The following is a 12,967-nucleotide window of genomic DNA, read 5'->3' on the forward strand; positions in this document are numbered from 1 at the left end:
GATGCAGGTGAACCTCTGTCGCATCTGGAACGACAGCTTGGGTCCTTGAATGGACATGTCAGGGTTTGGGCCGTTTGGAGGAAAGTGCAGCTTAGACACTACCTAATGTGAAGAAAGTCAGTCACTGAGGGTGAAGAAAGCGAATGGCATGTTGGCCTTCATAACAAGAGGAGTTGAGTGTAGGAGCAAAGAGGTCCTTCTGCAGTTGTATAGGACCCTAGTGAGACCACACCTGGAGTATTGTGTGCAGTTTTGGTCCCCTAATTTGAGGAAGGACATTCTTGCTATTGAGGGGGTGCAGCATAGGTTCACAAGGTTAATTCCCGGGTGGCGGGACTGTCATATGCTGAGAGAATGGAGCGGCTGGGCTTGTACACTCTGAAGTTTAGAAGGATGAGAAGGTATCTTATTGAAACTTATTGAAACATGGCCATGATCAGCCATGATCATATTGAATGGCGGTGCAGGCTCGAAGGGCCGAATGGCCTACTCCTGCACCTAATTTCTATGTTTCTATGTCTATAAAAGATTATTAAGGGTTTGGACATGCTAGAGGCAGGAAACATGTTCCTGATGTTGAGGAAGTCCAGAACCAGGGGCAACAGTTTAAGAATAAGGGTAAAGCATTTAGAACGGAGATGACGGAAAAAAAATCCACACAGAGAGTTGTGAGTCTGTGGAATTCTCTGCCTCTGAGGGCAGTGGAGGCCGGTTCTCTGGATACTTTCAAGAGAGAGCTTGATAGGGCTCTTAAAGATAGTGGAGTCAAGTGATATGGGGAGAAGGCAGGAGTGGGGTACTGATTGTGGATGATCAGCCATGATGACATTGAATGGCCTACTCCTGCACCTATTGTCTAATCAATGATCCTGAAAGTGATCATGGCAGAAAATCAGCAAAATCTTAAAGTCCGAACAAAACCAAGTGCTGGAGTAACTTAGTGGGTCAGGCAGCATCTGTGGAGGGAATGGATAGGTGATATTTTGGGTCAGTTGTGAAGAAGCATCACCTATTCATGTTCTCCAGAGATGCTGCCTGACACTCCAAGTTACTCCAGCATTTTGTTTTTTGTTTTTTTTAAACCAGCATCTGCAGTTCCTTGTCTTTAGGTTCATGGGATGTTCCCTAGGACAATCCCTGCCATAGAGGGGAATCAAGTATATCAATTAAACCGGCTCTTAAGTGAGGAACTGCACAATCAAAACTCTAGAGCCTGCAGAGAAATGCATCCTCCCTAATAAGGACACTGCCACCCACCCATGAACTACCCACTCCACCAGCTACCCACTCCACCAGCTACCCACTCCACCAGCTACCCACTCCACCAGCTACCCACTCCACCAGCTACCCACTCCACCAGCTACCCACTCCACCAGCTACCCACTCCATCAGCTACCCACTCCACCAGCTACCCACCCATCAACTACCCACTCCACCAGCTACCCACTCCACCAGCTACCCACCCATCAACTACCCACCCTCAGCTACCACCTCACCACTCCAACCGAGCTACCCACCCATCAACTACCCACTCCACCAGCTACCCACTCCATCAACTACCCACTCCATCAGCTACCCACTCCACCAACTACCCACTCCATCAGCTACCCACTCCACCAGCTACCCACTCCACCAGCTACCCACTCCACCAGCTACCCACTCCACCAGCTACCCCACCCTCACCAGCTACCCACTCCACCAGCTACCCACTCCACCAGCTACCCACCCATCAACTACCCACTCCACCAGCTACCCACTCCACCAGCTACCCACCCATCAACTACCCACTCCATCAGCTACCCACTCCACCAGCTACCCACTCCATCAACTACCCACTCCACCAGCTACCCACTCCACCAGCTACCCACCCAATTCTTACTTTAAAACCTTGGCTCAATAAATACTGGAACTGATATGCTGATCATTCATTATCCATTTACCTGCATTTACACTATTAATCACAGCCTGATAACCTTTGTACAAGGTGTCAGGGCTTCACTGATCAACGTGTGCATTGTCAGATTGCGAGGCCGCATCTAGAAGTGTAAGCACTGAGAACTGGCGAAAGGATATTTAAAAAAAATCAATATCGAAACAGCTACATATATTCTGATCACACTTTAGGCCACACCTTAGAGCAATGGATCAGTATCCTTGCCATATTCCCTGTGAAGCAGACTCATACTGGTTAGCAACATCATGGGGAAACTACCTGGGATTACCAGACACAGTCGGCTTGCAGCCTGGGAAAGCAAATGATCCCATCGGCAAACAAATATTCACAAGGATCGCAGCCACATTTGATACAGTAAAAAATGCTTTGCACGAAAGGCATCTGTTTCTGGCAGTTTCTCTGACAATAATATCAACATAATAATGATACAACTAATCTGGCCAATGATCCGAAATGGACGCCATAAAGCCGTTATCCAACCGGAAAAGATATATATTTAGGCTGCTATTGTATAAGCCAGTATCGTGGATGTATGTACTTTGAGTTTTCGTACAAAGATGCTGCATATCCCATTACAATACTTGACTCTTTGAGAAAAGTTTAATCACTATCCACAGTCAACACAGGAAAGGAAAATAGTGACGTACTGCAGTTTGCTTCATCGCTCCAGTCATCGCAGTCATTGTAACCATTGCACACCAGCTTCCTTTGGATGCAGAAGGCACTACCACACAAGAAGCTGTCCACCTCTTTGCAAGATACTGCAAGAAAAAGAAAAGGACATTTGGCAAGCTACAGGATGCTTTATGGGACAGGCAGAGAATGGAGAGAAGGAATGGGGGATGTTTTGGGTCGAGACCCTTCTTCAGGCCCGAAGGTCTGACCCGAAATGTCGCCCATTCCTTCTCTCTAGAGATGCTGCCTGTTGCTGCCTGAGTTACTCCAGCATTTTGTGTCTATCTTCGATTTAAACCAAGATTTGCAGTTCCTTCCTACACTGTATGCTTTTTGTTGGATGAATTTCACAGGCACTGTCTTTACCTGCAGACAAATATATAGTTATGAAATATATGTCTTCTACGAACGTCTGCCTTCTGAAGTACCAGAACCGTTAACAAACATTATGATGGTTAAAATATTGCAAATATATATCTTAATGTTAAAAGATCCCTATATAATCTTACAATTATATAGGGATCAAAACTTAAAAGGTGAAATAAACTGTAATTAGTGTAGGTACACAAAAAAGCTGGAGAAACTCAGCGGGTGCAGCAGCATCTATGGAGCGAAGGAAATAGGCAACGTTTCGGGCCGAAACCTTTCTTCAGGAAGGGTTTCCTCCCTCCAACTGTAATTACTGTAGCATTTGTAGAAGTGGGTGCTTGCTGGTTAGGGCAGGTACTTAGGCTGAGCATCCTATTTCTGTGCTGTATAATTCATGGCTCAGTCAGTCATATAATACATGCAGTTCAGTTTATTTTTTAGTTCTATGCAGAGTTACTGAAGCAACTTTCTTTTTGAAATTATTTTTTTAAGATTACTAGAAGTAGAACATTTTTTTTTTAAAGAAGATACTTTGTTGACATAAAAGATGAAATCATTTGCTGCTAAGGATGTTTAGGGTACTTATTCGCTGCATTTATTTTACCAAATGAAAATATGAACTGCTCAGTTTTTAGCTTTATACTTCACCCAACCAACATATAATTCTAAAACCGATGTAGCTAGGTGTAGGAAGGAACTGCAGATGCTGGTTTACACAGAAGATAGACACAATATATATATATCTATGGTACACAAAAATGCTGGAGAAACTCAGCGGGTGCATCAGCATCTATGGAGCGAAGGAGATAGGCAACGTTTCGTCCCGAAACGTTGCCTATCTCCTTCGCTCCATAGATGCTGCTGCACCCGCTGAGTTTCTCCAGCATTTTTGTGTACCTTCGATTTTCCAGCATCTGCAGTTCCTTCTTAAACACATATATATCTATGGTGTTTGTCCATAGCTTGACTCCACCCTTACAGGATTTTAGGTTCTCACATAAAGGGGAATTTAGGCTCCAGCACTCCCAGCAGGTATAGGAATAAATGCTGTGAAATCACAAGGGCATAATTCCTCACTTTACATCCAAATAGGGCACCATTGTTTGGATACGGATTCACATGCAAATCAGCCATCTGCTTTTACCCAGTAGTCTTTGAAGAAATCATGTTGTAAACAGTAGTATTTCACAGAACCCCATCCCATCGAACAATAGTTAATGTTCCACTACTTTAATATATGTTCCATGTTCACATTCACCCTGCAGCTGATTCATTAATATGGAGTATACAACACAGACTCGCTCTCACAGTGCACCACATGGCATGCGTTCATCAATTTATGAGAACTGATGAAATTGGAGACCAGTTTATAGTTTTAACCTCAAATAAGTTGCAATATTTTACAATGTTATAATCCAGACAGAGATAAGGTGCACTATCTGACCAGCCTTGCTCATTTATCTCAGAAAACCTAATAGTTGCCCCACATTTGCAACTAAATGTGAGGTAAATAATTCCAGGGCCTTTGCTCCTTAGTTTCAATTAAACAACTGTGCGAGTATGCAGAAGCATCTCTCTACAGTCACCAAGATAAGAACCAGTTGTAGTTGAACTTAAAATGACCTCCATCTTTATCCCAGCATAGAAAAGTTCAACAATGGCATGGGAATGAACTAAGGTTTTGTGAATATTTTAAAATAGCCATCAACTCTTAGATACATAGTCATACAGCATGGAAACAGCCCCTTCTGCCCAAGCCGACCGACATGCCCCATCAACGCTAGTCCTACCTCCCTGCGTTTGCCCCATATCCCCCAAAACCTATCCTATCTAAACCTGTCCTCTTCTTCTTGGGCCTGCCATCAGTCAAATGAACTGAGTCACCAGTCACCTAATGAGGGGAGAGTTAAACCGAATCATTGTTCAACTTCACTGTGTGAAGAGGCTGGTCTGATTTTTTTTTCCCCATTTAATTCAATCAGTGCAATATCTCTGACTAACTAAGCCAAATAGGAACATGCTACATTTCTCCACAACAGCAGATCGTTAGACATACATTTTGTTTGTTACTCCTGCATCCCTAACTTATGGATATCAAAAGAAGTCTGTGGGTTATTGTTTACTCAGCATCTAACTGCCTGCTGAAGTATTGGTCACAGTTTTGTATCTCTCTCTGTTCACAGTAGACATCAAAGACTTTCCAGGACGTGTATGACAACTGATAAACAATTGTATGAAAAAAAACGAATTAATTCAGTACTTATACCATGGAAATCAACACGTATTAGCATGATAATTACCTCTCTGTGTACTCATTTTGTGTAAACATTAACAAGAATAATTGCTTTAAGAGCAACATTGAAAGTAAATGAATACTTTAAGAAATTATATCAGTGTCTATGGACTGTTGATCGATTGACATTCGGTATGTTGATGAACACTCTCTTACTTTTCTACAGGTGTATGGTAGAGAGCATATTGGGTGGTGCATCATGGCTTAGTAAAAATGCTCTTGATGCTAGGCAACCACCCAATTTTGAATAATTGAATAAATCCAAAATATAAAGGCGAGTTACACACGTGTAAACAACTGAATATGAAAGGAGTTGCTCTTAATATTAGAAGCATAAAAACATCGAAAATAGGTGCAGGAGTAGGCCATTCGGCCCTTCGAGCCTGCACCGCTATTCAATATGATCATCGCTGATCATCCAACTCAGTATCCTGTACCTGCCTTCTCTCCATACCCCCTGATTCCTTTAGCCACAAGGGCAACATCTAACTCCCTCTTAAATATAGCCAATGAACTGGCCTCAACTACCTTCTGTGGCAGAGAATTCCAGAGATTCACCATTAGGATACATTTGACAAAGTTTATCCAACCACGAAGCCCCAGCCAAACTGAGCTCAGTTGATGTGAAGCGAGTAACTCCATTAGGTTGGAATTGGAGGTAAAATTGGCCAAGATAACAGAAGGGAAGGGACCCTTGGACTATCTTAATTCGGACTTTACTGGATTTTATCTTCCACTAAATGGTATTCCTTTTATCCTGCAAATGTACACTGGATGGCTTGATTTTAATCATTTATAGTCTTCCCGCTGACCAGATGGCACATAACAATAAAGCTTTTCATTGTACCTCAGTACAGGTGACAATAAACTAAACTAAAATTATTCATTTTTTCGCAGAAATGCTACGGTAATTATAGACTGCTAACATAAATTTTCAGTGTAAGTCAACATCTGCATCCAGAATTCTTGAAGAGAGACTGATAAGACCAGGACCCGCCTAACAACCGCTCCGCCAACCGGAACGAGTCCCGGTAGGCCCGACTTACCCCACAGGCCTCCCAGGGGAACGCGGAGAATGCTTGGCTGGGCTGAAGGAGTCTCAGCGGCGGTGGCGACGGTAGCCCCAGTGGTAGCAGTGTGAGCCTCGACGTTGGTGACGTGAGCCTCGACAGCGGCAGCGGGAGCCTCAGCGGCGGTGAGGCCTCGCGATTGACACGTGATCAGTGGTCGATGAGCGTGAGGGGATGAGGGGAAGACAATGGGGACCCAGCATGGGGGGGGGGGGGAGGGGCACTCTAGTTTATAATCCCTCGCCCAGGGGATAAGTCAGCGATCGTTTGTTTATTTGTTCATTCCAGTGAAGGCGCTGTACAATCGGCAGCCAGCCAACAGTCACTTGTCTTTTTTTTTCTCACTTTTAATTTAATTTTAATTTCAAGTTTTCGTGTACCTTGTTGTTTGTTCTGACTGTTGGCAGACCAATTTCCCTCTGGGGATGAATAAAGTTCTATCATATCGTATCGTATCGTATGAGGAGAATTCAGGAAAATGACAATTTGAAATCAATGCTGAAATCGTTGGTCAGGTTTGTATGGAAAGAGTGTGAAACTCAAGCAGTACACCAAAGTTCCCAGGTTCAATACCTGGATCACCCAAAATTGGCCAATACCATCAGTTGCAGTGGGGTCAAGGAAAGAGCGTTCAAGCTGCGACCCTGTTTTCACCAATCTTTCCACCACCACGCACAAGAAGCACAAGAAGCGACAAGACAGACACCATTGTATGAAGATGCCGAGAAGTGTGTTCAGCTCTGGCTGAACAACTTCCAATCTTGTGTGTGGACTCGATAAGAAGATTCAGCATAAAGTGGGTGCTGCCAAATGGCCTCAATCTCTCTGTCAAGGAGAAGAAATAGTATAGGGATTGGGTCCCAGTTCATGCTAATCACTCTGGACATGCCACATTTGATTAATTTATCATCATTGGTCTCCAGTTTTGGTCACCTAATGTATTGCGTACAGTTTTGGTCTCCTAATCTGAGGAAAGACATTCTTGCCATAGAGGGAGTACAGAGAAGGTTCACCAGACTGATTCCTGGGATGGCAGGACTTTCATATGAATAAAGACTGGATAGACTCGGCTTGTACTTGCTAGAATTTAGAAGATTGAGGGGGGATCTTATAGAAATTTACAAAATTCTTAAGGGGTTGGACAGGTTAGATGCAGGAAGATTATTCCCGATGTTGGGGAAGTCCAGAACATGGGGTCACAGTTTATGGATAAGGGGGAAGTCTTTTAGGACCAAGATGAGAAAGACATTTTTCACACAGAGAGTGGTGAATCTGTGGAATTCTCTGCCACAGAAGGTAGTTGAGGCCAGTTCATTGGCTATATTTAAGAGGGTGTTAGATGTGGCCCTTGTGGCTAAAGGGATCAGGAGGTATGGAGAGAAGGCAGGTTCAGGATACTGAGTTGGATGATCAGCCATGATCTTATTGAATGGCGGTGCAGGCTCGAAGGGCCGAATGGCCTACTACTGCACCTATTTTCTATGTTTCTATGTTTCTATTGTACACTATCAATAGACAATGTGATCATGGCTGATCATCCCCAATCAGTACCCCGTTCCTGCCTTCTCCCCATATCCCCTGACTCCGCTATCTTTAAGAGCCCTATCTAGCTCTCTCTTGAAAGTATCCAGGGAACCAGCCTCTGAGGCAGAGAATTCCACAGACTCACAACACTCTGTGAGAAAAAATATTTCCTCATCTTCGTTCTAAATGGCTTACCCCTTATTCTTAAACCGTGGCCCCTGGTTCTGGACTCCCCCAACATTGGGAACATGTTTCCTGCCTCTAGCGTGTCCAAACCTTAACAATCTTATATGTTTCAATGAGATATCCTCTCATCCTTCTAAACTCCAGAGTACACAAGCCCAGCCGCTCCATTCTCTCAGCATATTACAGTCCTGTCATCCCGGGAATTAACCTTGAAAACCTACACTGCACTTCCTCAATAGCAAGAATGTCCTTCCTCAAATTAGGGGACCAAATCTGCACACAATACATCAGGTGTGGTCTCACTAGGGCTCTGTATTGGGGCGCTGCATTGAAGGCGCCTCTGCCTACAGTCTGTTCGTTTTTTTCCTATCTTTTTTTAATTTTAGTTTGTCTAAACTGTTTGTTTTGGGGATTTCATTAGTTTTTCTATGTGGGGGAGGGGGGTAGGGTAAGGGGAAACCACTTCCCAGTCGCTTCATGGCAAGGATGCGACTATTTCTCCAAAACAGCATTTGATCACAACTAGCATTGCAAGTGGATCTACCAACATCATGTATTCACATTAGATAGAATACACTTTTGATTGATCTGCTTACTTTTCTGTGTTGATTTGGAGAAATGGAAAGAAGAAGAGTGAAGTGTGTTTGAGTAATTAAGTATTTACATCCATTTATGTTGGAGAAAGGAAAACAAATCAAATGGGCATCCCCAAAATCTTTCTCAGCTTTGGCTGTGTCTGCTATGGCCCATCTACAGAGAACTTCAGAATCAATGCAATTGGATTTGGCCTGTTTGTTTTACAGGCTGAGGTTCGCCTGTCCCTGCTGCTTCCATTGATTCCATTTCACCATATGATCACCAACTAATATTTAGTCATATGATAGCATGGCCAATGCCTTGTTATATGAAATCAATAACATGATCCCACACACACCGTCATACGCGGTTTTCCAACTTTCCAAAAGATGCACTGATTAATCTTGAAGGAGATGAGGCAAAATATACATCGACATGCTGGACTATTTTATAAAGCAGTATAGATAATTCAGAATATGACTTCATTTCATTTCCTAATTCAAATGAATTCAGCAAATGTCCTGATAGTACAGAAAATAACATACATGCCATGATAACCCTGTTAATGAGGTAAAAGATCACTTTTTTTCTGGCCAGCTTCTTCTCCAAACTATTTTGAATCCAATCCAACACCTTCGTCTGTTCACCACCATTGAATCTTTGCTCTACCAATTTAGTTCAGACTCAGCAGACAATTAAACCACATCTGAAACTATTGCCTGTTATTATCAAACAGTTTATTCCAATTCAATCCCATTTATTCCAATCTTGCACTGAAGGGAAAGATGTAATGGGTGTAATCATGGTGGCTGGCCCTTTACACCCATGCTGATATCCAAAGCACGTGTGCTTAAATTCCTCTACTCTCTTTTTCTTAACGTAAGACTTAGTTTAGGGTTGTCCTTTGACTCTAGCAAATTTCCTGCTCCATTTCAATTCTTCCCACTATCTGATCGGCAAAGTTATAATTGAGGTTGCCAACTGAAAGGCTTGTGGGAACAGGGCCACACTGGGAAATTGAGTGCCTCACTGGCAATAGTCTGTGAGAAGGTGCAAGGCACACTCCAACTCTTAATTTTTAACTACATATCCTATTTTCCTTTACATCAATGTGGCGATTTTAATTCTCGTCTTAGTTTAGTTTAATTTAGAGATACAGCATAGAAACAGGCCCTTCGGCCTAGTCAGTCCACGCCGACCGGCGATCCCCGTGCACCAGCACTGTCCTATACACCAGGAACAAATTATAATTTTTACCAGAGCCAATTAACCTACAAACCTGTACATCTTTGGAATGTGGGAGGAAACCGGAGCACCTGGGGAAAACACACGTGGTCACGGGAGAACATACAAATTAGTCAGCACCCATGTTCAGGATCGAACACGGGTCTCTGACGCGGTAAGGCAGCAGCTCTACCGCTGTGCCACCATGCCACCCTCCAATCTAATACTTTTAACAATAAATCCAATAAATAGCATGTGCCAAACAACCAGTATTCCCAAAATAAAACTCCTTCCCATTGTTAAATGTTTCACAAATTGACTCATGAATAAATAATTATTTTATTATAATCAATTTTTCTTTTTTTTTTTCTTTAGTTTAGGGGCGTTTTGTTTTTTTTTCTTTTTATTTTTTATCTTTGTGTTTTTTTTTTACATTTATAAGTCTCCTTTTAAAGATTTAACTATATTTACATAGAGACGGGAAGGTCTATATTCATTGTGTATTTTGACACTGGTCTCATATTAGGTTATACCTGTTATTAATGTAATCCTGATCCTTATGTATCAATACCATTGTTATGTTTATCATTATTCTTTTTGCTCTGTTTTTTATGTTTTATTTTTGGGTTTTTTGAGAAAAAAAACAATAAAAAGATTTTAAAAAACGAATTGCTCATTAATGACAAAATTCTATTGGACTCGATAACCTCCAAATAGCACATTCTGGAGGGAAATGATCTACACCAAGGAAGAACATCCATAATAAGTGCAAAGTGAAAGTCGCCTTTACTTTTACATACAAATGTGAGGTAGTTATTTGAGCAGGGAACAAGTAGTGCTACTTCTTTGCAGATGACAATAGACAATAGACAATAGGTGCAGGAGTAGGCCATTCGGCCCTTCAAGCCAGCACCGCCATTCATTGTGATCATGGCTGATCATCCCCAATCAGTACCCCGTTCCTGCCTTCTCCTTATATCCCCTGACTCCGCTATTTTTAAGAGCCCTATCTGGCTCTTTCTTGAAAGCATCCAGAGAACCTGCCTCCACCACCTTCTGAGGCAGAGAATTCCACAGACTCACCACTCTCTGTGAGAAAAAGTGTTTCCTCGTCTCTGTTCTAAATGGCTTACTCCTTATTCTTGAACTGTGGCCCCTGGTTCTGGACTCCCCCAACATCGGGAACATGTTTCCCACCTCTAGCGTGCCCAAATCTTAACAATCTTATATGTTTCAATGAGATATCCTCTCATCCTTCTAAACTCCAGAGTGTACAAGCCCAGCTGCTCCATTCTCTCAGCATATGACAGTCCCGCCATCCCGGGAATTAACCTTGTAAATCTACGCTGCACTCCCTCAATAGCAAGAATGTCCTTCCTCAAATTAGGGGACCAAAACTGCACACAATATTCCAGGTGTGGTCTCACTAGGGCTCTGTACAACTGCAGAAGGACCTCTTTGCTCCTATATTCGATTCCTCTTGTTATAAAGGCCAACATGCCATTCGCTTTCATTACTGCCTGCTGTACCTGCATGCTTACTTTCATAGACTGATGTGCAAGGACCCCCAGATCCCGTTGTACTTCCCCTTTTCCCAATTTGACGCCATTTAGATAGTTATCTGACGACACCATTTAGATAGTAATCTTACTATGTTACTTGAATCCCTTCATCCAAATACTTGATATATATTGCAAATAGCTGCGGTCCCAGCACCGAGCCTTGCGGTACCCCACTAGTCACTGCCTGCCATTCTGAAAGGGACCCGTTAATCCCTACTCTTTGTTTCCTGTCTGCCAACCACTTCTCTATCCATGTCAGCATTCTATCCCCAATACCATGTGCCCTAATTTTGCCCACTAATCTGCTATGTGGGACCTTATCAAATGCTTCCTGAAAGTCTAGGTACACTACATCCATTGGCTCTCCCTTGTCCATTTTCCGAGTCACATCTTCAAAAAATTCCAGAAGATTAGTGAAGCATGATTTCCCCTTCGAAAATCCATGCTGACTCAGACCGATCCTGTTACTGCTATCCAAATGTGCGGCTATCTCATCTTTTATAATTGACTCCAGCATCTTCCCCACCACCACCTATAGTCAGGCTAACTGGTCTATAATTCCTTGTTTTCTCTCTCCTGCCTTTCTTAAAAAGTGGGATAACATTAGCTAACCACCAATCCACAGGAACTGATCCTGAGTCTATAGAACATTGGAAAATTATCACTAATGCATCCACTTCCTTAAGTATCCTGGGATGTAGACCATCAGGCCAAGGGGATTTATCAGCCTTCAGTCCCATCAGTCTATCCAACACCATTTCCTGCCTAATGTGGATTTCCTTCAGTTCCTCCATCAACCCAGATCCTCTGGCCACTACTATATCAGGAAGATTGTTTGTGTCCTCCTTAGTGAAGACAGATCCAAAGTACCTGTTCAACTCATCTGCCATTTCCATGTTCCCCATAATATATTCACCTTTATCGGTCTTCAAGGGTCCAACTTTGGTCTTAATATTTCCTCTTCACAAACCTAAAGAAGCTTTTACTATCCTGCTTCATGATGACTGGCATAAGGGTGGAAAGTGAGTCTTAATTAAGAGTAAAAGAAGACAGATACTTTAATATGTTTCTTAACTTTGTCATATTTTCACATTACATGTTAAGCCAAGTGTGGATAACTAGCTCTGAATATTGGCCCAAAGCTTTGACCCTTATTCCTCCCTGTAAACCGCATGAACTGATCACCATGATGGTTTGACATCCGTATAACCTATTTCTCATTAGAAGCTGCAAATTTTAGCACCTTTTCCTCCTTTGAGAATTCATGGTTTCATGGCATTTTAAGTGTATTCAAATCTCAAAATGCTTTGCAAACTAACGGCTTTGAATCACAAGGTAGCCAGAGAGAGCAATTTGTTCTAACTATGTTACAAACATTGAGGTTGTAAGAAATCTCACTTCATTCTAGCTCAGTGAGCTAACAGAATGCTTTCATAATGCTTTGAAATTTTCCATTTGTAAAAAAATTTATGGACCAACTTTATTGGCGTATGGTAACCAGGGTTTCAGATTTATGCGTTTACTGTTGTCATGG

General features: G+C 42.5%; 1 protein-coding gene across 3 annotated transcripts in view; it reads right to left on the bottom strand.

Moving 5' to 3' along the window:
• corin (corin, serine peptidase) overlaps positions 1–12,967 on the bottom strand; it is a 169,412-nt gene that overhangs the window by 60,868 nt on the left and 95,577 nt on the right. For all 3 annotated transcript variants that reach the window (XM_033028134.1, XM_033028143.1, XM_033028152.1), the window contains exon 6: positions 2,602–2,715. In XM_033028134.1, the coding sequence (XP_032884025.1) occupies positions 2,602–2,715 (114 nt within the window). The remainder of the gene's footprint in view (positions 1–2,601; positions 2,716–12,967) is intronic.

The sequence above is a fragment of the Amblyraja radiata genome, chromosome 1, assembly GCF_010909765.2.
Source record: "Amblyraja radiata isolate CabotCenter1 chromosome 1, sAmbRad1.1.pri, whole genome shotgun sequence".
NCBI classification, from domain to species: domain Eukaryota; kingdom Metazoa; phylum Chordata; class Chondrichthyes; order Rajiformes; family Rajidae; genus Amblyraja; species Amblyraja radiata.